The 24,710-nt window shown below is 67.1% G+C and overlaps 2 protein-coding genes across 11 annotated transcripts in view; both read left to right on the top strand.

Annotated features, from left to right (window-relative positions):
* The window catches only part of HIF3A (hypoxia inducible factor 3 subunit alpha), a 28,129-nt gene extending 22,549 nt beyond the window's left edge, over positions 1-5,580 (top strand). For 6 of the 9 annotated variants that reach the window (XM_071800862.1, XM_071800863.1, XM_071800860.1 and 3 more), the window contains 6 exons: positions 584-705; positions 2,650-2,816; positions 3,803-3,874; positions 3,958-4,223; positions 4,488-4,572; positions 5,093-5,580. In XM_071800862.1, the coding sequence (XP_071656963.1) occupies positions 584-705; positions 2,650-2,816; positions 3,803-3,874; positions 3,958-4,223; positions 4,488-4,572; positions 5,093-5,155 (775 nt within the window). In that variant the 3' untranslated portion in view covers positions 5,156-5,580. The remainder of the gene's footprint in view (positions 1-583; positions 706-2,649; positions 2,817-3,802; positions 3,875-3,957; positions 4,224-4,487; positions 4,573-5,092) is intronic. The other 3 variants (XM_071800868.1, XM_071800864.1, XM_071800861.1) reach the window with 2 other exon arrangements.
* Positions 5,581-6,470: 890 nt separating this feature from the next.
* Positions 6,471-24,462, top strand: PPP5C (protein phosphatase 5 catalytic subunit). Of its 2 annotated transcripts, none has more exons than XM_071800870.1 (13): positions 6,471-6,859; positions 8,771-9,012; positions 10,063-10,210; positions 12,536-12,657; positions 12,755-12,820; positions 14,193-14,291; positions 15,160-15,265; positions 16,729-16,871; positions 19,681-19,768; positions 19,866-19,906; positions 20,964-21,139; positions 22,746-22,827; positions 23,969-24,462. In XM_071800870.1, exons 1-13 carry the CDS (start codon positions 6,718-6,720, stop codon positions 24,029-24,031), a joined length of 1,518 nt encoding a protein of 505 aa, XP_071656971.1. In that variant the 5' UTR covers positions 6,471-6,717; the 3' UTR covers positions 24,032-24,462. The 2 variants fall into 2 exon arrangements, with proteins under 2 accessions (XP_071656971.1, XP_065715566.2); XM_065859494.2 differs by having other exon boundaries at positions 6,620-6,859; positions 20,961-21,139.
* Positions 24,463-24,710: the final 248 nt, after the last annotated feature.

Raw genomic sequence — 24,710 nt, 5'->3', positions numbered from 1 at the left:
TTGGGGGGACATGGGGGGATATGGGGGCATGGGGATATGGGGAGTATGGGGGACATGGACGTGGGGTCATGGGGGGACATGGGAACATGGGGAGACATTGGGACGTGGGGATACTGAGGGTTCATGGGGGCACTGGGGGTGACATGGGGACCCTGGGGACACCGGATTGTCCCCATTGTCCCCCAATGTCCCCATTGTCCCCCAATGTCCCCGTTGTCCCCCTTGTCTCCCCCCAGCCATGTGGAGCAGCGGGGGGGCTGTGGGGACCCTGGGGGTTCTTGGGGACACTGGGGTGACCTGGGGGGGTCATGGGGACCCCGCATTGTCCCCAATGTCCCCGTGTCCCCCCAGCTGCGTGGAGCGAGGGGCGGTTGTGGGGACACTGGGGGTTCATGGGGACACTGGGGTGACCTGGGGGGGTCATGGGGACCCCGCATTGTCCCCAATGTCCTTGTGTCCCCCCCAGCCGTGTGGAACTCTGGGGGGGTTCTTGGGGACACTGGGGGTTCATGGGGACACTGGGGTGACCTGGGGGGGTCATGGGGACCCCGCATTGTCCCCAATGTCCCCGTGTCCCCCCCAGCCGCGTGGAGCAGGGGGGGGTGGTGCTGTCGCTGGAACAGACCCCCCGGCGGGGGGAGGGGCGGCGGCTGCCCCCCCCACCCGGGCCCGATCCCCAGGAGCCCGTTCTGAGCCTCGGCCTGGGTGAGGGGGGGGGGCAGGGGACACTGGGGGGCACTGGGGGGACTGGGGGGCACTGGGGGGACTGGAGGGCACTGGGGGACACTGGGGGCTCTGGGGGGCACTGGGGGGACTGGGGACACTGGGGGGCACTGGGGACACTGGGGGGCACTGGGGGTCACTGGGGGCACTGGGGGGATTGGGGACACTGGGGGGCACTGGGGGGCACTGGGGGGACTGGGGGAACTGGGGGGAACTGGGGGGCACTGGGGAACTGGGGGGCACTGGGGGGCACTGGGGCATTGGGGACACTGGGGGGCACTGGGGGGACTGGGGGGACTGGAGGGACTGGGGGGACTGGGGGTCACTGGGGGCACTGGGGGGACTGGGGAACTGGGGGGAACTGGGGGGCACTGGGGAACTGGGGGGCACTGGGGAACTGGGGGTCACTGGGGGGCACTGGGGCATTGGGGACACTGGGGGGCACTGGGGGGACTGGGGGGACTGGAGGGACTGGGGGGACTGGGGGTCACTGGGGGGACTGGGGACACTGGGGGGCACTGGGGGCACTGGGGAACTGGGGGTCACTGGGGGCACTGGGGGGACTGGAGGGACTCGGGGGGATGAGGGAGATTTGGGGGTCCCTGGAGGTTTGGGGGGATCTGGGGTGGTTTTGGGAGGTGTTGGGGGGGTCTATGGGGTCTGGGGGCTTTTGGGGGGTCTGGGGGTTTTTTGGGTCCCCCCGCAGGGGTGGGGGTGCTGGGGGGGGTTTGGGGGTCCCTGGGGGGGTTTGGGGGTCCCTGGGGGGTTCGTGTCCCTGACCCCCCCGCAGGGGTGGGGGTGCTGGGGGGGGGTTTGGGGGTCCCTGGGGGGTTCGGGGTCCCTGAGCCCCCCGCAGGGGTGGGGGTGCTGGGGGGGGTTTGGGGGTCCCTGGGGGGTTCGGGTCCCTGACCCCCCCGCAGGGGTGGGGGTGCTGGGGGGGTTTGGGGGTCCCTGGGGGGGTTTGGGGGTCCCTGGGGGATTCGTGTCCCTGACCCCCCCGCAGGGGTGGGGGTGCTGGGGGGGTTTGGGGGTCCCTGGGGGGGTTTGGGGGTCCCTGGGGGATTCGTGTCCCTGACCCCCCCGCAGGGGTGGGGGTGCTGGGGGGGGTTTGGGGGTCCCTGGGGGGTTCGGTCCCTGACCCCCCCGCAGGGGTGGGGGTGCTGGGGGGGGTTTGGGGGTCCCTGGGGGGGTTTGGGGGTCCCTGGGGGGTTCGTGTCCCTGACCCCCCCGCAGGGGTGGGGGTGCTGGGGGGGTTTGGGGGTCCCTGGGGGGTTCGGGTCCCTGACCCCCCCGCAGGGGTGGGGGTGCTGGGGGGGGTTTGGGGGTCCCTGGGGGGGTTTGGGGGTCCCTGGGGGGTTCGTGTCCCTGACCCCCCCGCAGGGGTGGGGGTGCTGGGGGGGTTTGGGGGTCCCTGGGGGGGTTTGGGGGTCCCTGGGGGGTTCGGGTCCCTGACCCCCCCGCAGGGGTGGGGGTGCTGGGGGGGTTTGGGGGTCCCTGGGGGGGTTTGGGGGTCCCTGGGGGGTTCGGGTCCCTGACCCCCCCGCAGGGGTGGGGGTGCTGGGGGGGGTTTGGGGGTCCCTGGGGGGTTCGGGTCCCTGACCCCCCCGCAGGGGTGGGGGTGCTGGGGGGGTTTGGGGGTCCCTGGGGGGGTTTGGGGGTCCCTGGGGGGTTCGTGTCCCTGACCCCCCCGCAGGGGTGGGGGTGCTGGGGGGGGGTTTGGGGGTCCCTGGGGGGTTCGTGTCCCTGACCCCCCCGCAGGGGTGGGGGTGCTGGGGGGGTTTGGGGGTCCCTGGGGGGGTTTGGGGGTCCCTGGGGGGTTCGTGTCCCTGACCCCCCCGCAGGGGTGGGGGTGCTGGGGGGGGGGTTTGGGGTCCCTGGGGGGGTTTGGGGGTCCCTGGGGGGTTCGTGTCCCTGACCCCCCCGCAGGGGTGGGGGTGCTGGCGTTCGTGCGCCCCCCGCAGGTCCCCGAGGCCGCTCTGCAGCGCGACCCCCGCCGCTTCTGCTCCCCCCCCCTGGCCCGGCTGCTCAGCCCCATCTTCGACCCCCCCCCCACCGGCGGGACCCCCCCCCGGCGGCGCCGCAGCCCCTCCCCGGTCAGCGGGGGGGCCCTGGGACCGGGGCGGGGCCAAGGGGGGGCTTGGGGAGCCTGGGGGGGGCTGGGGGGGCTTTGGGTAATTGGGGGGGCTTGGGTATTGGGGGGGGTCCCAAGGGGGGCTTGGGGAGCCTGGGGGGGGCTGGGGGGTCTTTGGGTAATTGGGGGGGCTTGGGTATTGGGGGGGGTCCCAAGGGGGGGCTTGGGGAGCCTGGGGGGGGCTGGGGGAGCTTTGGGTAATTGAGGGGGCTTGGGTATTGGGGGGGGTCCCAAGGGGGGCTTGGGGAGCCTGGGGGGGGCTGGGGGGTCTTTGGGTAATTGGGGGGGCTTGGGTATTGGGGGGGTCCCAAGGGGGGCTTGGGGAGCCTGGGGGGGGCTGGGGGGGCTTTGGGTAATTGGGGGGTCTGGGGAATGGGGGGGGGGGTTCCCATGGGAATATGGGGGGGTTGGGGGTCCTGGGGATCACATGGGTATATGGGGGGGCCTGGGGAATGGGGGGGTCCCAAGGGGGGGCTTGGGGGGGCTGGGGGGTCTTTGGGTAATGGGGGGTCTGGGGAATGGGGGGGGTCTCTGGGGGTCCCAGGAGGATATGGGGGGGGCTTGGGGAATATGAGGGGCCTGGGGGGTCCCAAGGGGGGGCTTGGGGAGGCTGGGGGGGCTGGGGGGTCTTTGGGTAATTGGGGGGGGTCTGGGGAATGGGGGGGGGGGTCCCATGGGAATGTGGAGGGTCTGGGGGGGCCTGGGGAATTTGGGGGGGCTGAGGGACTCTGAGGGTCCCTGCGGAACATTGGAGGGGTCCCTGGGGGGGTCCCACGGGAATATGGGGGGGCCTGGGGAACTGGGGGGGCTCGGGGGTCCCAGAGGAATATGTGGGGGGTGGGGGGCTCTGGGGGTCCCAGGGGACTTGGGGGGCGTCTGGGGGTGTCAGGTGTGGGGATCAGGTTGGTTTTGGGGGTTACGGGGGGTCCATGGCCGTGTCCCCCCCAGCCCCCCGGGGACGAGCTGCTCTTCGAGGTGCAGAAGCTGTTTGGGAGCCCCGGGGGCGGCACCGCCCTGCAGGTACGGGGGGGTCCCCGCGGCCCCAGTGTCCCCCCAAGTCCCCATGTCACCCCCAGTGTCCCCAACGCCCCCAATGTCCCCAGGTGTCCCCCCTGGACCTGGCCATGCTGGCCCCCTACATCCCCATGGACGGCGACTTCCAGCTGGGCGGGGCCGAGGCGCCGAGGGGGCGGGGCCCTCGTGGGCCTCCAGGCTCCGCCCCCTCGGCCGCGGCCCCGCCCCCCCGGCCGCGCGCCCGCAGCTTCCCCGGCCGAGGCTCCGCCCCCTCCCGCCCTGGCCCCGCCCTCCCGCGCTGGGGCAGCGACCCCGCCCTCGGCCCCGCCCCCAAGCCCCGCCCCGCCAGGAAAAGGTGGGCGGGGCTACGCGAGGGGCGGGTTTTTTGTGGAGGGGTGTGGTTGTGGTGGGCGGGGCTTTGAGGGTGGGGCGTGGTGGTGGGCGGGGCTTTGGGAAGCGGGCGTGGTTGTGGAGGCGGTGGGCGGGGCTACAGCGGGGGCTTTGGGACTGGGCGGGGCTTGGGGAGGGGGAGGTGGGCGGGGCTACCGCGGGGGAGGGGGGGATTGGGCGGGGCTTGTGAGGGGCGTGGCTCGGTGGGCGTGTCCTGACGCTGCCGCAGGGCGCGGGAACCGGGCGGGGAGGACGCGGGGGCCCCGCTGAAGAGACCGGAGCTGGAGAGACCCCCCCCGGGACCCCGCGGGCTGGTGCGGGACAGGGGGGGACACGGGGGACATGGGGGGGGCGGGGGGGCATTGGGGGGGGACATGGGGGCACATTTGGGGGGACATCTGCGGATATGGGGGGGTACGGGGGGGACATTTGGGGACATGGGGAGGACACGGGGGGGACATTTGGGGACAGGGGGACACGGGGGGGACTCATGGAGGACACGGTGGGGACATTTGGGGGGGTGGGGACTCATGGGAGACATTTGGGGGCACAGGGGGGGCTTGGGGGGACACGTTTGGGGATATGGGGGGGACTTGGGGGGACATGGGGGGGGACATGGGGGGGACACTTGGGGCCATGGGGGGGACATTTGGGGGGACATGGGGGGGACACTTGGGGCCATGGGGGGGACATGGGGGAGGACATGGGGGGGACACTTGGGGCCATGGGGGGGACATTTGGGGATATGGGGGGGACTCATGGGGGACATTTGGGGACACAGGGGGTTGTGTCCCCCCCTCGTGTCCCCATGTCCCCCCCTGTCCCCCCCTCCAGGGGCTGCTGCTGAGTGGGGAGGAGCCCCCCGGGCTGAGCCCCCCCCTGGGGGGGGCACCCTGAGATCAGGGGGGTCCCCAAAACCTGGGGGGTGACCCCCCCACCCCCTCCCTGGGACCCACCCATGGGAGCCCCCCCTGGATCACCCCCTCCCCCAATTTGTGACCCTTCCTCATAGAGGACCCCCCCCCACTTTTGGGACACCGCCCCCCCCCAATTCCTCCTACCTCACCCCGCCCCCCCCCGGGGGGGGGCCCATCCCCCCACTTGGTGCTGGGCTGAAAATGCCCCTATGGGGGGGACCCCGGGGACCCCCCCACGCCCCCCCCCCCCCCCCCAAAAATCCGGGACCACCGGAGCCGCTGGGACCCACACGCACACCCCTCCCCCCCCCCCAGCCCCCCAAATGTCGCTTTGGGGGGGGCCCTGTACCATGCCCCCCCTCCCCCCCCGCTGTGTCACCCACCCCCCAATAAACTGGCTCTGAACCCCCAAAGGATCTGGGGACATTGGGGACATTGGGGGGGTGGTGGGGACTTGGGGGGGACATGAGGGATATGGGGGGACATGGGGGACATTGGGACATGGGGGGACATTGGGAGGGCAGTGGGGACTTGGGGGGACATGGGGGGTTATGGGGACATTGGGAGGGCAATGGGGACTTGGGGGGACATGGGGGGACATTGGGAGAGCAATGGGGACTTGGGGGGACATGGGGGGACATTGGGAGGGCAATGGGGACTTGGGGGGACATGGGGGGTTATGGGGACTTGGGGGGACATTGGGAGGGCGATGGGGACTTGGGGGGACATGGGGGGTTATGGGGACTTGGGGGGACATTGGGAGAGCAATGGGGACTTGGAGGGACATGGGGGACATTGGGAGGGTTGTGGAGACTTGGGGGGACATGGGGGGACAGTGGGAGGGCAATGGGGACTTGGGGGGACATGGGGGGTTATGGGGACTTGGGGGGACATTGGGGGTTATGGGGACTTTGGGGGACATTGGGAGAGCAATGGGGACTTGGGGGGACATGGGGGGTTATGGGGACTTGGGGGGACATTGGGAGGGCAATGGGGACTTGGGGGGACATGGGGGGTTATGGGGACTTGGGGGGACATTGGGGGTTATGGGGACTTTGGGGGACATTGGGAGAGCAATGGGGACTTGGGGGGACATGGGGGGTTATGGGGACTTGGGGGGACATTGGGAGGGCAATGGGGACTTGGGGGGACATGGGGGGTTATGGGGACTTGGGGGGACATTGGGAGGGCAATGGGGACTTGGGGGGACATGGGGGGACATTGGGAGGGCAGTGGGGACTTGGGGGACACGGGGCGATGGGGACACGGGGAGCGAAGTGACAGCGGCGGGGCCATGAGGCACCACGGGAGGACCCAGAGGCAACCGAGGCGGCCTAGCGCGGCCCCTGTGCGAACCCCTCGGCCCCTCCTCTCTATGGTTCCGCCCTCCCCCGCCGCGCGGCGCGCTTTACGACACCCCCCCCCACATTTCCCCACCTCCTTCCCCCGGTCCCGCCGCCTTTTGCGACAGCGGCGGCGGCGCTTTGCGGCGCGGCGGGGCCGCGCTGCCGGCGGTTGCCAGGGGCGCTTTACGGCCCGGCGATGGCGGAGGGAGAGCGGGCGGAGAGCGGCGGAGCCCCCGGAGGCCCCGACGGGCCCGGGCCGGGCCCCGGGCAGCCCCCGAGCGCGGCCGACGTGGAGCGGGCCGAGGCGCTCAAGACACGGGCCAACGAGTTCTTCAAAGGTACCGCCGGGGGACGGGGGGGCGGGAAACGGGGGGGGCGGGGAGACGGGGGGAGGGGGGAGACTGCCGGATAGGGAGCCGTGGGGGGAAATGGGGGGCAATGGGGCTGCTGGATAGGGAGCTATGGGGGGCAATGGGGCTGCTGGATAGGGAGCTATGGGGGGCAGTGGGGCTGCTGGATAGGGAGCTATGGGGGGCAGTGGGGCTGCTGGATAGGGAGCTATGGGGGGCAGTGGGGCTGCTGGATAGGGAGCTATGGGGGGCAGTGGGGCTGCTGGATAGGGAGCTATGGGGGGCAGTGGGGGGCTTCCAGATAGGGATCCATGGGGTTAAATGGGGGGCAATGGGGCTGCTGGATAGGGAGCTATGGGGGGGGTTGGGGGGCTTCTAGATAGGGATCCATGGGGTTAAATGGGGGGCAATGGGGCTGCTGGATAGGGAGCTATGGGGGGCAATGGGGCTGCTGCATAGGGAGCTATGGGGGGCAGTGGGGCTGCTGGATAGGGAGCCATGGGGGGCAGTGGGGCTGCTGGATAGGGAGCTATGGGGGGCAGTGGGGCTGCTGGATAGGGAGCTATGGGGGGCAGTGGGGCTGCTGGATAGGGAGCTATGGGGGGCAGTGGGGCTGCTGGATAGGGGGCAATGGGGCTGCTGGATAGGGAGCTATGGGGGGCAATGGGGGGCTTCCAGATAGGGATCCATGGGGTTAAATGGGGGGGCAATGGGGCTGGTGGATAGGGAGCTATGGGGGGCAGTGGGGCTGCTGGATAGGGAGCTATGGGGGGCAGTGGGGCTGCTGGATAGGGAGCTATGGGGGGCAGTGGGGCTGCTGGATAGGGGGCAATGGTGGGCAATGGGGCTGCTGGATAGGGAGCTATGGGGGGCAATGGGGCTGCTGGATAGGGAGCTATGGGGGGCAGTGGGGCTGCTGGATAGGGAGCTATGGGGGGCAGTGGGGCTGCTGGATAGGGGGCAATGGGGGGCAATGGGGCTGCTGGATGGGGAGCTATGGGGGGCAATGGGGCTGCTGGATAGGGGGCAATGGGGGGCAATGGGGCTGTTGGATAGGGAGCTATGGGGGGGGTTGGGGGGCTTCTAGATAGGGATCCATGGGGTTAAATGGGGGGCAATGGGGCTGCTGGATAGGGAGCCATGGGGGGCAATGGGGGGCTTCCAGATAGGGATCCATGGGGTTAAATGGGGGGGCAATGGGGCTGGTGGATAGGGAGCTATGGGGGGCAGTGGGGCTGCTGGATAGGGAGCTATGGGGGGCAATGGGGGGCTTCCAGATAGGGATCCATGGGGTTAAATGGGGGGCAATGGGGCTGCTGGATAGGGAGCCATGGGGGGCAATGGGGCTGCTGGATAGGGAGCTATGGGGGGGGGTTGGGGGGCTTCCAGATAGGAATCCATGGGGTTAAATGGGGGGGCAATGGGGCTGCTGGATAGGGAGCTATGGGGGGCAATGGGGCTGCTGGATAGGGAGCTATGGGGGGGGATTGGGGGGCTTCTAGATAGGGATCCATGGGGTTAAATGGGGGGCAATGGGGCTGCTGGATAGGGAGCTATGGGGGGGGATTGGGGGGCTTCTAGATAGGGATCCATGGGGTTAAATGGGGGGCAATGGGGCTGCTGGATAGGGAGCTATGGGGGGCAATGGGGCTGCTGCATAGGGAGCTATGGGGGGCAGTGGGGCTGCTGGATAGGGAGCTATGGGGGGCAGTGGGGCTGCTGGATAGGGAGCTATGGGGGGCAATGGGGCTGCTGGATAGGGAGCTATGGGGGGCAGTGGGGCTGCCAGACCCATGGGAGACAATGGGGTTGCTGGATAGGGAGCCATGGGGGGCAATGGGGCTGCCATGTGGTGATCTATGGGGCACCGTGGGTCTGACTCCTGTGTCCCCCCCGTAGCCAAGGACTACGAGCAGGCGGTGAAGTTCTACAGCGCGGCCATCGAGCTGAACCCCGGCAACGCCATCTACTTTGGGAACCGCAGCCTGGCGCACCTGCGCACCGAGGCCTACGGGTACGCGCTGGCCGACGCCACGCGCGCGCTGCAGCTCGACCGCGCCTACCTCAAGGGCTACTACCGCCGGGCGGCCAGCTACATGGCCCTGGGCAAGTTCAAGGCCGCCCTGCGCGACTACGAGACGGTGAGAGGAGGGGGGACCTGGGGACACCCACGTGGGGCTTGGGGATGCGCCTGGGGACACCCCCGGGGCTTGGGGACACCCACATGGGGCCTGGGGATGCACCTGGGGATGCAGCTGGGGACACCCCCGGGGCCTGGGGACATGCTTGGGGACACCCCCAGGGACTGGGGGCACACCTGGGGACACTCCTGGGAACACTCCTGGGGCTTGGGGACACACCTGGGGATACCCCCAGGGCTTGGGGACATGCTTGGGGACACCCCCGGGGCTTGGGGACATGCTTGGGGACACCCCTGGGGTTTAGGGACGCACCTGGGGACACCCCCGGGGCTTGGGGACACACCTGGGGACACCCCTGGGGCTTGGGGACACACCTGAGGACACCCCTGGGGCTTGGGGACATGCTTGGGGACACCCCGGGGCTTGGGGGTGCACCTGGGGACACCCCTGGGGCTTGGGGACATGCTAGGGGACAGCCCGGGGTTTAGGGACGCACCTGGGGACACCCCCGGGGCTTGGGGACGTGTTTGGAGACACCCCCGGGGCTTGGGGACGCACCTGGGGACACCCCCGGGGCTTGGGGACGTGTTTGGAGACACCCCCGGGGCTTGGGGACACCCCCGGGTCTTGGGGGCGCACTTGGGGACACACCTGGGGATGCACCTGGGGACACCCCCAGGGCCTGGGGACACCCCCAAGGCTTGGGGACACACTTGGGGACACTCCCGGGGCTTGGGGACACCCCCAGGGCTTGGGAACGCACCTGAGGACACCCCCGGGGCCTGGGGACACACTTGACGACACCCCTGGTGGCATTATGTCCCCATCCCCTGATGTTGTCCCCATTCCTGGGTTGTCCCCATCCCCTGAGTGTCCCCTGACGGGTGTCCGTGTCCCCCGATGGTGTCCCCTGAGTGTCCCCTGACGGTGTCCCTGTTCCCTGACGGGTGTCCCTGTCCCCTGAGGGTGTCCCTGTCCCCTGACAGTGTCCCTGTCCCCTGACAGTGTCCCTGTCCCCTGACAGTGTCCCTGTCCCCCGGCTGTCCCCAGGTGGTGAAGGTCCGGCCCAACGACAAGGACGCGAAGCTCAAGTACCAGGAGTGTCACAAGATCGTCAAGCAGAAGGCGTTCGAGCGCGCCATCGCCAGCGACCCGCACCGGCGCTCCGTGGTGGACACGCTGGACATCGAGAGCATGAGTGAGCCAAAAACCCCGGAATTCACCCCAAAAACGGCCCCGAGTCACCACGAGTCACCCCGGAGCAGAACACCCCGAAATCACCCCCAAATCACCCCGAAATCAACCCCAAATCACCCAAAACCCCCGGCGCTCCGTGGTGGGCACGCTGGACATCGAGAGCATGAGTGAGCCAAAACTGCCCGGTTTCACCCCAAAAACGGCCCCGAGTCACCACGAGTCACCCCAGAGCAGAACACCCCAAGATCCCCCTGAAATCACCCCAAAATCACCCCAAAATGACCCCGAAACCCCCGGCGCTCCGTGGTGGGCACGCTGGACATCGAGAGCATGAGTGAGCCAAAACCGCCCGGTTTCACCCCAAAAACGACCTTGAGTCACCCCGAGTCACCTCGAGTCACCCTGAACCAACACACCCTGAGATCCCCCCAAAATCACCCCAAAATGACCCAAAAATCACCCCAAAATGACCCCAAAACCCCCAGCGCTCCATGGTGGACACGCTGGACATCGAGAGCATGAGTGAGCCAAAACCGCACGGTTTCACCCCAAAAATGGCCCCGAGTCACCACAAGTCACCCCGGAGCAGAACACCCCGAAATCACCCCAAAATCACCCCAAAATGACCCAAAAATCACCCCAAAATGACCCCGAAACCCCCGGCGCTCCGTGGTGGACACGCTGGACATCGAGAGCATGAGTGAGCCAAAACCACACGGTTTCACCCCAAAAACGGCCCCGAGTCACCACAAGTCACCCCGGAGCAGAACACCCCGAAATCACCCCAAAATGACCCAAAAATCACCCCAAAATGACCCCGAAACCCCCGGCGCTCCGTGGTGGACACGCTGGGCATCGAGAGCATGAGTGAGCCAAAACCGCACGGTTTCACCCCAAAAACAGCCCGAGTCACCACGAGTCACCCCAGACCAGCACACCCCGAAATCACCCCCAAATCACCCTGAAATCAACCCCAAATCACCCAAAACCCCCGGCGCTCCGTGGTGGGCACGCTGGACATCGAGAGCATGAGTGAGCCAAAACTGCCCGGTTTCACCCCAAAAACGGCCCCGAGTCACCACGAGTCACCCCGGAGCAGAACACCCCGAAATCACCCCCAAATCACCCCGAAATCAACCCCAAATCACCAAAAACCCCCGGCGCTCCGTGGTGGGCACGCTGGACATCGAGAGCATGAGTGAGCCAAAACCGCCTGGTTTCACCCCAAAAACGGCCCCGAGTCACCACAAGTCACCCTGAACCAACACACCGTGAAATCACCCAAAAACCACCCCAAAAATGACCCAAAAACCACCCCAAAAATGACCCAAAAATCACCCCAAAATGACCCCAAAACCCCCAGCGCTCCGTGGTGGACACGCTGGACATCGAGAGCATGAGTGAGCCAAAACCACCTGGTTTCACCCCAAAAACGGCCCCGAGTCACCACGAGTCACCCCAGACCAACACACCCCGGGATCCCCCCGAAATCACCCCAAAATGACCCAAAAATCACCCCAAAATGACCCCAAAACCCCCGGCGCTCCGTGGTGGACACGCTGGACATTGAGAGCATGAGTGAGCCAAAAACCCCGGAATTCACCCCAAAAACGGCCCCGAGTCACCTCAAATCACCCCAAAACAAACATACTCCAAAATCACCCCCAAGTCCCCCCAAAATACCCTGAATTCACCCCAAAAATAACCCCCAAATCCTGCCAAATGGTCACACAGGCCCCTCTGGTTCCTGGGGTCTCCACAAGGGTCCTGGTGTCCCCATGAGGTTCCTGGTGTCCCCACAAGTGTCCCAGTGTCCCCATGAGGTTCCTGGTGTCCCCATGAGGTTCCTGGGGTCCCCACGAGGGTCCCCATGAGGTTCCTGGTGTCCCCACAGGGTCCTGGTGTCCCCATGAGGTTCCTGGGGTCCCCATGCAGGTCCCCATGAGGTTCCTGGTGTCCCCACAGGGTCCTGGTGTCACCATGAGGTTCCTGGGGTCCCCATGCAGGTCCCCATGAGGTTCCTGGTGTCCCCATGAGGTTCCTGGTGTCCCCACCGGGTCCTGGTGTCACCATGAGGTTCCTGGTGTCCCCACCGGGTCCTGGTGTCCCCATGAGGTTCCTGGTGTCCCCACCGGGTCCTGGTGTCCCCATGAGGTTCCTGGTGTCCCCACGAGGGTCCCCATGAGGTTCCTGGTGTCCCCACAAGGGTCTTGATGTCTCCATGAGATTCCTGGACCCTTGTGTCCCTTCAGGGGTGACCAAGACCCCCGTCCCCACGTGTCCCCACGTGTCCCCCGTGTCCCCACTGTCCCCCGTGTCCCCGCAGCCATCGAGGACGAGTACAGCGGCCCCAAGCTGGAGGACGGCAAGGTGACCTTGACCTTCATGACGGAGCTGATGCAGTGGTACCGCCAGCAGAAGAAGCTGCACCGCAAGTGCGCCTACCAGGTGCCCCAGTGTCCCCCGGTGTCCCCTGGTGTCCCCCGGTGTCCCCAGCGCCGCCCCGCGTCCCCACGGTGCCACCTGTCCCCTGGTGTCCCCACAGATCCTGGTGCAGGTCAAGGAGGTTCTGGCCAAGCTCCCCACGTTGGTGGAGACGACGTTGAAGGAGGTGGGTGACAACGGGGACACGCCATGTCCCCACGGGGTGGTGTCACCAAGGGGTGTCCCCACGGGGTGGTGTCACCAGGGGTGTCCCCAGGGGGTGATGTCCCCACGGGGTGGTGTCACCAAGGGGTGTCCCCACGGGGTGGTGTCCCCAGGGGTGATGTCCCCGTGGGGTGGTGTCCCCACGGGTGATGTACCCACGGGGTGGTGTCACCAAGGGTGATGTCCCCATGGGTGATGTACCCATGGGGTGGTGTCACCAAGGGTGATGTCCCCATGGGTGATGTCCCCATGGGGTGGTGTCACTAGGGGATGTCCCCAGGGGTGATGTACCCACGGGGTGGTGTCACCAAGGGTGATGTCCCCATGGGTGATGTCCCCAAGGGGTGGTGTCCCCAGGGGTGATGTCCCCAGGGGTGATGTACCCACGGGGTGGTGTCACCAAGGGTGATGTCCCCATGGGTGATGTCCCCAAGGGGTGGTGTCCCCAGGGGTGATGTCCCCATGGGGTGGTGTCCCCAGGGGTGTCCCCACAGGGTGATGTCCCCATGGGTGATGTCCCCACGGGGTGGTGTCACCAGGGGTGTCACCAAGGGGTGATGTCCCCAAGGGTGATGTCCCCATGGGTGATGTACCCACGGGGTGGTGTCACCAAGGGTGATGTCCCCAGGGGTGGTGTCCTCATGGGGTGATGTCCCCATGGGGTGGTGTCCCCAGGGGTGGTGTCCCCAGGGGTGATGTACCCACGGGGTGGTGTCCCCAAGGGTGATGTCCCCATGGGTGATGTACCCACGGGGTGGTGTCACCAAGGGTGATGTCCCCATGGGTGGTGTCCCCATGGGGTGGTGTCACCAAGGGTGATGTCCCCAGGGGTGATGTACCCACGGGGTGGTGTCACCAAGAGGTGGTGTCCCCAGGGGTGATGTACCCACGGGGTGGTGTCACCAAGGGTGATGTCCCCATGAGTGATGTACCCATGGGGTGGTGTCAACAGGTGGTGTCATCAATGAGTGATGTCCCCAGGGGTGATGTCCCCATGGGGTGGTGTCACTAGGGGATGTCCCCAGGGGTGATGTCCCACGGGGTGGTGTCACCAAGGGTGATGTGCCCAGGGGTGATGTCCCCATGGGGTGGTGTCACTAGGGGATGTCCCCAGGGGTGATGTCCCACGGGGTGGTGTCCCCAGGGGTGATGTTGTCCCACAGGGTGGTGTCCCCAGGGGTGATGTCCCCAGGGGGTGATGTACCCATGGGTGGTGTCCCCAGGAGGTGCCGTATCCATGGGGTGATGTCCCACGGGGTGGTGTCCCCAGGGGTGGTGTCCCCGGGGGTGTCACCGGGCGGTGACGCGTCCCCCGCGCTGTGTCCCCGCGGCAGACGGAGAAGGTGACGGTTTGCGGTGACACCCACGGCCAGTTCTACGACCTCCTCAACATCTTCGAGCTCAACGGGCTCCCCTCCGAGTCCAACCCCTACGTATCCGCCACCGCGGGGACGGTGACACCGTGGGGACACCGCCGGGCCACCGCGTCACCGAGGCCGCGCTGCGGTCCTGAGCTTGGCCCGGTGTCCCCAACCCCATCCCGTGTCCCCAACCCCGTCCCGTGTCCCCAGCTCCACCCGCTGGCCCAGGGCATCAACGGGAGGGTCTTGGTGAGGGGACACCCCTGTCACCAATGTCACCATGTCCTCGGTGTCCCCAACCCAGCCCTGGGGTGTCCCCAAACCCATCCCGTGTCCCCAATCTGTCCCCATGTCCTCAGCCGTGGGCCAGGGTGTCCCCAACCCTGCCCTGTGTCCCCAATCTGTCCCCATGTCCCCAGTCTGTCCCTGTGTCCCCAACCCAGCCCTGGGGTGTCCCCAAGCCCATCCCATGTCCCCAGTCAGTCCCCATGTCCCCAGCCCTGGGCCAGGGTGTCCCCATGTCCCCAGTCTGTCCCTGTGTCCCCAAACCCATCCTGTGTCCCCAATCTGTCCCCATGTCCCCAGCCCTGGGCCAGGGTGTCCCCAGTCTGTCCCCGTGTCCCCAAGCCCATCCTATGTCCCCAGTCAGTCCCCATGTCCCCAACCCAGCCCTGGGGTGTCCCCAACCCCGTCCCGTGTCCCCAGTCTGTCCCCATGTCCCCACCTCAGCCCTGAGGTGTCCCCAAGCCCATCTTATGTCCCCAACCTGGCCCTGGGGTGTCCCCAGTCTGTCCCCATGTCCCCACCCCACCCCCGGGCTGTCCCCACCCAGGCCATCAGTGGGAGGGTCCTGGCGAGGGGCCACCCCTGTCCCCAGTGTCCCCACGTCCCCAGTGTCACCGTGTGGCGGGGAGGGGACGTTTTCCTCAGCGGGTGACAGATCTTCAACGGGGACTTCGTGGACCGCGGGTCCTTCTCGGTCGAGGTCATCCTGACGCTCTTCGGCTTCAAGCTGCTGTACCCGGAGCATTTCCACCTGCTGCGAGGTGACACCGCGGGGACACGGCTGTCACCTCCCCCGGGGGCGGGGACATCGGCCCCGGGGTTGGGGACATCGGCCCCGGGGTTGGGGACGCGTCCCATGTCCCTGGCCCCGAGCACTGGGGCTTGGTGGGGACACATTGGTCATGGGTCATGGGGTTGGGTCACCTCCCCTGTCCCCTCTGTCCCCCAGGTTTGGGGACGTGTCCCCTGTCCCCAAGCGCTGGGCTCGGTGGGGACTCATGGGTCATGGGGTTGGGTCACCTCCCCTGTCCCCTCTGTCCCCCAGGTTTGGGGACACGTCCCATGTCCCTGTCCCCAAGCACTGGGCTCGGTGGGGACTCATGGGTCATGGGGTTGGGTCACCTCCCCTGTCCCCTCTGTCCCCCAGGTTTGGGGACACGTCCCATGTACCCTGTAGGGCCCTGGCCTGGATGTGGCCCCAGGTTGGGGGACAAGATCCCATGTCCCTTGTCACCTTGGGGGACATGCCCTGTGTCCCTTGTCACCTTGGGGGTTGCAGGACCTGATCCTGTGTCCCTGAGTTTGGGGACAAGATCCCATGTCCCTGTGTCCCCAGTTTTGGGTCACATCCCGTGTCCCCTGTCCCCAGTTTTGGGTCACATCCCATGTCCCCAGTTTTGGGGACACATCCCATGTCCCCCTGCTCAGTTTTGGGGACACATCCCATGTCCCCCTCCCCAGTTTGGGGACAAATCCCATGTCCCTGTGTCCCCGGTTTCGGGGTCACATCCCATGTCCCCCATCCCATTTTGGGGACTCATCCCATGTCTCTGTGTCCCCAGTTTTGGGGACAGTTCCTGTGTCCCCAGTTTTGGGTCACATCCCATGTCCCCCATCCCATTTTGGGGACACATCCCATGTCTCTATGTCCCATTTTGGGGACAGTTCCCATGTCCCTTTGTCCCCCTCCCCAGTTTTGGGTCACATCCCATGTCCCCCATCCCATTTTGGGGACTCATCCCATGTCTCTGTGTCCCCAGTTTTGGGGACAGTTCCTGTGTCCCCAGTTTTGGGTCACATCCCATGTCCCCCATCCCATTTTGGGGACACATCCCATGTCTCTATGTCCCATTTTGGGGACAGTTCCCATGTCCCTTTGTCCCCCTCCCCAGTTTTGGGGTCACATCCCATGTCCCCCATCCCATTTTGGGGACTCATCCCATGTCTCTGTGTCCCCAGTTTTGGGGACAGTTCCTGTGTCCCTGTGTCCCCAGTTTTGGGTCACATCCCATGTCCCCCATCCCATTTTGGGGACACATCCGCTGTCCCCAAGGTCAAGCCGTGGGTCCACATCACATCCCCTTGTCCCCATGTCCCCCCTCGTCCCCTGCCCATCCCAGGGGCTGGGTGGCGGGTTCATCCCCTCACCCCCAGCCCGGGTGTCCCCAGCATCCCCGCGATGTCCCCGCGATGTCCCCGCGATGTCCCCGCGATGTCCCCGCAGGGAACCACGAGACCGACACCATGAACCAGATCTACGGGTTCGAGGGCGAGGTCAAGGCCAAGTACACGGCCCAGATGTTCGCGCTGTTCAGCGAGGTCTTCGAGTGGCTCCCGCTGGCCCAGTGCATCAACGGCAGGGTCCTGGTGAGGGGACACCCCTGTCACCGATGTCCCCAACCTGTCCCCAACCCCGCCAGTGTCCCCAGGCTGTCCCCAACCCAGCCCTGTGTCCCCAACCCTGCCCCAGGGTGACCCCAACCTGCAGCTCCCACTGGCCCAGTGCATCAACGGCAGGGTCCTGGTGAGGGGACACCCCTGTCACCGATGTCCCCAACCTGTCCCCAACCCCACCAGTGTCCCCAGGCTGTCCCCAGCCCAGCCCTGTGTCCCCAACCCTGCCCCAGGGTGACCCCAACCTGTGGTCCCACTGGCCCAGGGCATCAACGGCAGGGTCCTGGTGAGGGGACACCCCTGTCACCAATGTCCCCAACCTGTCCCCAACCCCGCCAGTGTCCCCAGGCTGTCCCCAACCCAGCCCTGTGTCCCCAACCCAGCCCCAGGGTGACCCCAACCTGTGGTCCCACTGGCCCAGGGCATCAACGGCAGGGTCCTGGTGAGGGGACACCCCTGTCACCGACGTCCCCAACCTGTCCCCAACCCCGCCAGTGTCCCCAGGCTGTCCCCAACCCAACCCTGTGTCCCCAAACCCAATCCTGTGTCCCCAAACCTGATCCCGTGTCCCCAACTCAGCCCCAGGGTGACCCCAACCTGCAGCTCCCACTGGCCCAGGGCATCAATGGCAGGGTCCTGGTGAGGGGACACCCCTGTCACCGATGTCCCCAACCTGTCCCCAACCCCACCGGTGTCCCCAGGCTGTCCCCAACCCAGCCCTGTGTCCCCAACCCAGCCCCAGGGTGACCCCAACCTGTGGTCCCACTGGCCCAGGGCATCAACGGCAGGGTCCTGGTGAGGGGACACCCCTGTCACCGATGTCCCCAACCTGTCCCCAACCCCGCCAGTGTCCCCAGGCTGTCCCCAACCCAACCCCGTGTCCCCAAACCTGATCCCGTGTCCCCAACTCAACCCCAGGGTGACCCCAACCTGTGGTCCCACTGGCCCAGTGCATCAATGGCAGGGTCCTGGTGAGGGGACACCCCTGTCACCAATGTCCCCAACCTGTCCCCAACCCCGCCAGTGTCCCCAGGCTGTCCCCAACCCAGCCCTGTGTCCCCAAACCTGATCCTGTGTCCCCAACCCTGCCCCGGGGTGACCCCAACCTGTGGTCCCACTGGCCCAGTGCATCAACGGCAGGGTCCTGGTGAGGGGATACCCCTGTCACCGATGTCCCCAACCTGTCCCCAACCCCGCCAGTGTCCCCAGGCTGTCCCCAACCCAACCCCGTGTCCCCAAACCCGATCCTGTGTCCCCAACTCAACCCCAGGGTGACCCCAACCTGTGGTCCCACTGTCCCAGTGCATCAATGGCAGGGTCCTGGTGAGGGGACACCCCTGTCACCGACGTCCCCAACCTGTCCCCAACCCCGCCAGTGTCCCCAGGCTGTCCCCAACCCAGCCCTGTGTCCCCAAACCCGATCCCGTGTCCCCAACTCAACCCCAGGGTGACCCCAACCTGTGGTCCCACTGGCCCAGGGCATCAACGGCAGGGTCCTGGTGAGGGGACACCCCTGTCACCGATGTCCCCAACCTGTCCCCAACCCCGCCAGTGTCCCCAGGCTGTCCCCAGCCCAGCCCTGTGTCCCCAAACTTGATACCATGTCCCCAACGCAGCCCCAGAGTGTCCCCAGCCTGTGGCTCCCGCTGGCCCAGGGCATCAATGGCAGGGTCCTGGTGAGGGGACACCCCTGTCACCGATGTCCCCATGTCCCCAACCCTGCCCTGGGGTGTTCTGAACCTGTCTTGGTGTCCCCAGCCACCCCTGCCATGTCCCCAACCCTGCCTTGTGTCCCCAGTTCCCCCCTGGGGTGTCCCCTTGCAGGGTCCCCTATGTCCCCAGGGGGGTGGGGTGACCCTGTCCCCACCGGGGGGTCCCCGATGTCCCCAGTGTCCCCAGGGGCTCAGGGGGTCCCCAATGTCCCCAGTGTCCCCAGGGTCTCAGGGTGACCCCCTGTCCCTGCTGGGGGGGTCCCCGATGTCCCCAGTGTCCACAGACGGTCGGGGTGACCCTGTCCCCACTGGGGGGTCCCCAATGTCCCCAGTGTCCCCAGGGGGTCAGGGAGACCCCCTGTCCCCGCTGGGAGGTCCCCGATGTCCCCAGTGTCCCCAGGGGGTCGGGGTGACCCCGTCCCCACCGGGGGGTCCCCGATGTCCCCAGTGTCCCCAGGGGCTCAGGGTGACCCCTGTCCCTGCTGGGGGTCCCAGTGTCCCCAGGGGGTCGGGGTGACCCTGTCCCCACCGGGGGGTCCCCGATGTCCCCAGTGTCCCCAGGGGGTCGGGGTGACCCCTGTCCCCACCGGGGGGTCCCTGATGTCCCCAGTGTCCCCAGGGGGTCGGGGTGACCCCCTGTCCCTGCTGGGGGGTCCCCGATGTCCCCAGTGTCCCCAGGGTCTCAGGGTGACTCCTGTCCCTGCCGGGGGTCCCAGTGTCCCCAGGGGGTCGGGGTGACCCCCTGTCCCCACCGGGGGGTCCCCGATGTCCCCAGTGTCCCCAGAGGGTCAGGGTGATCCCGTCCCCACCGGGGGGTCCCCGATGTCCCCAGTGTCCCCAGGGGGTCGGGGTGACCCCGTCCCCACCGGGGGGTCCCCGATGTCCCCAGTGTCCCCAGGGGGTCGGGGTGACCCCGTCCCCACCGGGGGGTCCCCGATGTCCCCACTGTCCCCAGGGGCTCAGGGTGACCCCTGTCCCTGCCGGGGGTCCCAGTGTCCCCAGGGGGTCGGGGTGACCCTGTCCCCACCGGGGGGTCCCTGATGTCCCCAGTGTCCCCGTTGTCCCCGCAGATCATGCACGGGGGGCTGTTCAGCGAGGACGGTGTCACCCTCGATGACATCCGCAAGATCGAGCGCAACCGCCAGCCCCCGGACTCGGGTGGGTGACAGTCCCGCTGTCCCCAGTGTCCCCAGGGGGGTGGCCCTGGCACCCCCACCCCAAGGGACAAACCCCCCCCCACCTTGTCCCCACACAGGGCCCATGTGTGACCTGCTCTGGTCTGACCCGCAGCCACAGGTGAGTCCCCGATGTCCCCAATGCCGTGATGTCCCCAATGTCCCCATTGCCCCCAATGCCCCCATACCCCCAATGTCCCCAATGCCCCCATCGCCCTCATTGCCCCCATTGCCCCCAATGCCCCCATTGTCCCCAACACCCCCAACGCCCCCATTGCCCCTAACGCCCCATTGTCCCCATTGGCCCCATTGCCCCCAACATGCCCAAAACCCCCTGTGCCCCCCATTGCCCCCAATGCCCCCAACTCCCCCATTGCCCCTATTGCCCCCATCGCCCCCAATGTCCCCATCACCCCCAGTGTCCCCAAAGTCCCCATTGCCCAAATTGCCCCCAACGTCCCCATTGCCCCCATCACCCCCATGTCCCCCATGTCCCCCATGTCCCCCATGTCCCCAATGTCCCCATTGTCCCCATTGTCCCCATTGTCCCCATCGCCCCCCAATGCCCCCATTGCCCCCAACGTCCCCATAGACCCCATAGTTCCCATTGCCCCCATTGCCCCCAATGCTGCCAATTCCCCCAATGGCCCCATTGCCCCCAACGTCCCTGTTGCCCCCAAAATCCCCGTTGCCCCCATCACCCCCAAAGTCCCCATCGACCCTGAAGTCCCCATTGCCCCCATCACCCCCAACTCCCCCATTGCCCCCATCACCCCCAACTCCCCCATTGCCCCCATCATCCCCAACTCCCCCATTGGCCTCAACACCCCCAACGCCCCGATTGCCCCCAACGTCCCCATTGCCCTCAACGTCCCCATTGCCCCCAACGTCCCCATTGCCCCCAACGCCCCCATCGCCCCCATTGCCCCCAATGCCCCCATCGCCCCCATTGCCCTCAACACCCCCAATGCCCCGATTGCCCCCAACGTCCCCATTGCCCCCAACGTCCCCATTGCCCCCAACGTCCCCATTGCTCCCAACACCCTCATTGCCCCCAACGCCCCCATCGACCCCATCGCCCCCATCGCCCCGAAAGTCCCCGTTGCCCCCATCGCCCCCAAAGTCCCCATCGCCCCCATTACCCCCATCGCCCCCACGTCCCCCTGTGTCCCCAGAAGGGCCGCTCTCTCAGCAAGCGCGGCGTGAGCTGCCAGTTCGGCCCCGACGTCACCGAGCGGTTCCTGGCGCGGAACCAGCTGGACTACATCATCCGCAGCCACGAGGTCAAGGCCGAGGGCTACGAGGTCACGCACGGCGGCAAGTGCGTCACCGTCTTCTCCGCGCCCAACTACTGGTGAGTGACACCTGGGGACACCTGGGGACACGTGGGGACACATGGGGACATATGGGGCAAGTGCGTCACCGTCTTCTCCGCGCCCAACTACTGGTGAGTGACACCTGGGGACACGTGGGGACACGTGGGGACACGTGGGGACACATGGGGACACGTGGGGACACGTGGGGACACATGGGGACACATGGGGACACCTGGGGCAAGTGCGTCACCGTCTTCTCCGCGCCCAACTACTGGTGAGTGACACCTGGGGACACGTGGGGACACGTGGGGACACATGGGGCGAGTGCGTCACCGTCTTCTCCGCGCCCAACTACTGGTGAGTGACACCTGGGGACACGTGGGGACACATGGGGACACCTGGGGACACATGGGGACACGTGGGGACACATGGGGACACATGGGGACACCTGGGGCAAGTGCGTCACCGTCTTCTCCGCGCCCAACTACTGGTGAGTGACACCTGGGGACACATGGGGACACGTGGGGACACGTGGGGACACATGGGGACACATGGGGACACGTGGGGACACATGGGGACACATGGGGCGAGTGCGTCACCGTCTTCTCCGCGCCCAGCTACTGGTGAGTGACACCTGGGGACACGTGGGGACACATGGGGACATGTGGGGACACATGGGGACACCTGGGGACACGTGGGGACACGTGGGGACACATGGGGACACGTGGGGACACATGGGGCAAGTGCGTCACCGTCTTCTCCGCGCCCAACTACTGGTGAGTGACACCTGGGGACACCTGGGGACACGTGGGGACACATGGGGACACCTGGGGACACATGGGGCGAGTGCGTCACCGTCTTCTCCGCGCCCAACTACTGGTGAGTGACACCTGGGGACACGTGGGGACACGTGGGGACACATGGGGACACATGGGGACACGTGGGGACACGTGGGGACACGTGGGGATGGGGGAGACAGGGGACACCAGGGGACACATGGGGACAGGGGACACGTGGGGGCAAGTGAGTGACATGGGGACAGTGGCACCAAGGTTTGGGACCTGCAGTGTCCCCCCAGGTGTCCCCCCAGGTGTCCCCCCAGGTGTCCCCAGTGTCCCCATTGCCCCCAAATGTCCCCATTGCCCCCAATGTCCCCATTGCCCCCAACATCCCCATTGCCCCCAATGTCCCCATTGCCCCCAACGTCCCCAACATCCCAAACGTCCCCATTGCTCCCATTGCCCCCATCGCCCTCATTGTCCCCAATGTCCCCAACTCCTCCAATGTCCCCATTGCCCCCAATGCCCCCAATGTCCCCAGTGTCCCCATTGCCCCCAATGTCCCCATTGCCCCAAATGCTCCCAGTGCCCCCATTGCCCCCAATGTCCCCAACACCCCCAATGTCCCCATTGCCCCCAATGTCCCCAACGTCCCCCTCACCCCCATCGCCCCCAATGTCCCCATTGTCCCCAGTGCCCCAAGTGCCCCCTTGTCCCCAATGTCCCCAATGCCCCCATTGCCTCCATTGCCCCCAACGTCCCCCTCACCCCCATCGCCCCCATTGCCCCCAATGTCCCCAGTGCCCCAAGTGCCCCCGTTGCCCTCGTTGTCCCCAGTGCCCCCATTGTCCCCGTGTCCCCGCAGTGACCAGATGGGGAACAAGGGCTCCTACATCCACCTGCGCGGCAGCGACTTGCGCCCCGACTTCCACCAGTTCACGGCAGTGGTGGGTACTGGGGACACTGGGAACCCCCTGAGCAACTGGGGACACTGGGAACCCCCCTGAGCAACTGGGGACACTGGGAACCCCCCTGAGCCCAACTGGGAACACTGGGAACCCCCCTGAGCAACTGGGGACACTGGGAACCCCCTGAACCCAACTGGGGACACTGGGAACCCCCCTGAGCAACTGGGGACACTGGGAACCCCCCTGAGCCCAACTGGGGACACTGGGAACCCCCCTGAGCAACTGGGGACACTGGGAACCCCCTGAACCCAACTGGGGACACTGGGGACACTGGGAACCCCCCTGAACCCAACTGGGAACACTGGGAACCCCACCGGGCAACTGGGGACACTGGGAACCCCCCTGAGCCCAACTGGGGACACTGGGAACCCCCCGAGCCCAACTGGGGACACTGGGAACCCCCCTGAGCCCAACTGGGAACACTGGGAAGCCCCTGAACCCAACTGGGAACCCCACCCAGGGCAACTGGGGACACTGGGAACCCCCCTGGGCAACTGGGGACACTGGGAACCCCCAAACCCAACTGGGAACACTGGGAACCGCCCTGGGCAACTGGGGATACTGGGAACCCCCAAACCCAACTGGGGACACTGGGAACCCCCCTGGGCAACTGGGGATACTGGGAACCCCCTCAAACCCAACTGGGAACACTGGGAACCCCCAAACCCAACTGGGGATACTGGGAGCCCCCAAACCCAACTGGGGACACTGGGACCCCCCCTAGGCAACTGGGGACACTGGGAACCCCCAAACCCAACTGGGGATACTGGGAACCCCCCTGGGCAACTGGGGACACTGGGATCCCCCAAACCCAACTGGGAACACTGGGAACCCCCAAACCCAACTGGGGGTACTGGGAACCCCCTGAACCCAACTGGGAACCCCACCCAGGGCAACTGGGAACCCCCAAACCCAACTGGGAACACTGGGAACCCCCAAACCCAACTGGGGACCCTGGGACCCCCCCGCTGTTGTCTCTTGGGGGGTTCCTGGATCAATTTGGGGTGCTGGGTGGGGGAGGGGCCGGGATGGGGGGGGGTGGGGGAGGGGCCGGGATGGGTGGGGGGTGGGGGAGGGGCCGCCACGCCCCCCCCCCCCGCTGACCCCCCCTCCCCCCCAGCCTCACCCCAACGTCAAGCCCATGATCTACGCCAACACGCTGCTGCAGCTGGGCATGATGTGACCCCCCCCCCACCCATGGGTGCCCCCCACCCACGGGCACCCCCACACCCCTCCCCCACCCCGGGGGGGCGGGGATTTTAATCTATTGGAAGATTGTATTTATTCCCCTCCCCCCCCTTCCCAGTGCGCCCAGTTTGGGGTGGGAACTGGGGGATGGGGGGGTGGGGGGGGGTCGGGAATCGCCCCCCCCAATGAGGGGGGGAGGGTGGGAGGGGCCGCCCCTCCCCCAACAAGCAATAGGTGCGTGGAGATGGGGGAGGGGAGAGGGGGAGGGGTTTATTTGGGGGGCGGTGCTCAGGGTTTGCCCCGCCCCCCCGCCCCGCCCCCACCCCTCAGGACGTGCCCCTCCCCCCACCCACCCCACCCCCCCCGCCGGGTGATTTTACCGACTGTAATTAATGATGTTAAAATAAAGTAATTATTGTAAACTGGGCGGGGACCCAGGCGTCCGGGGGGACCCAGGCGTCCGGGGGGACCCAGGAGTCCGGGAGGGACCCAGGCGTCCGGGGGGACCCAGGCGTCCGGGTGGGACCCAGGGGTCTGGGAGGGACCCAGGCGTCCGGGTGGGACCCAGGGGTCTGTGGGGGGACCCAGGCGTCAGGGAGGGACCCAGGCGTCCGGGAGGGACCCAGGCGTCCGGGTGGGACCCAGGCATCTGGGAGGGACCCAGGCGTCCGGGA

This window comes from Patagioenas fasciata, chromosome 33, assembly GCF_037038585.1.
Source record: "Patagioenas fasciata isolate bPatFas1 chromosome 33, bPatFas1.hap1, whole genome shotgun sequence".
Taxonomy (NCBI): Eukaryota; Metazoa; Chordata; class Aves; order Columbiformes; family Columbidae; genus Patagioenas; species Patagioenas fasciata.
Note: the sequence above shows the minus strand (reverse complement) of the source record. Positions and strands in the feature narration are given on the sequence as shown.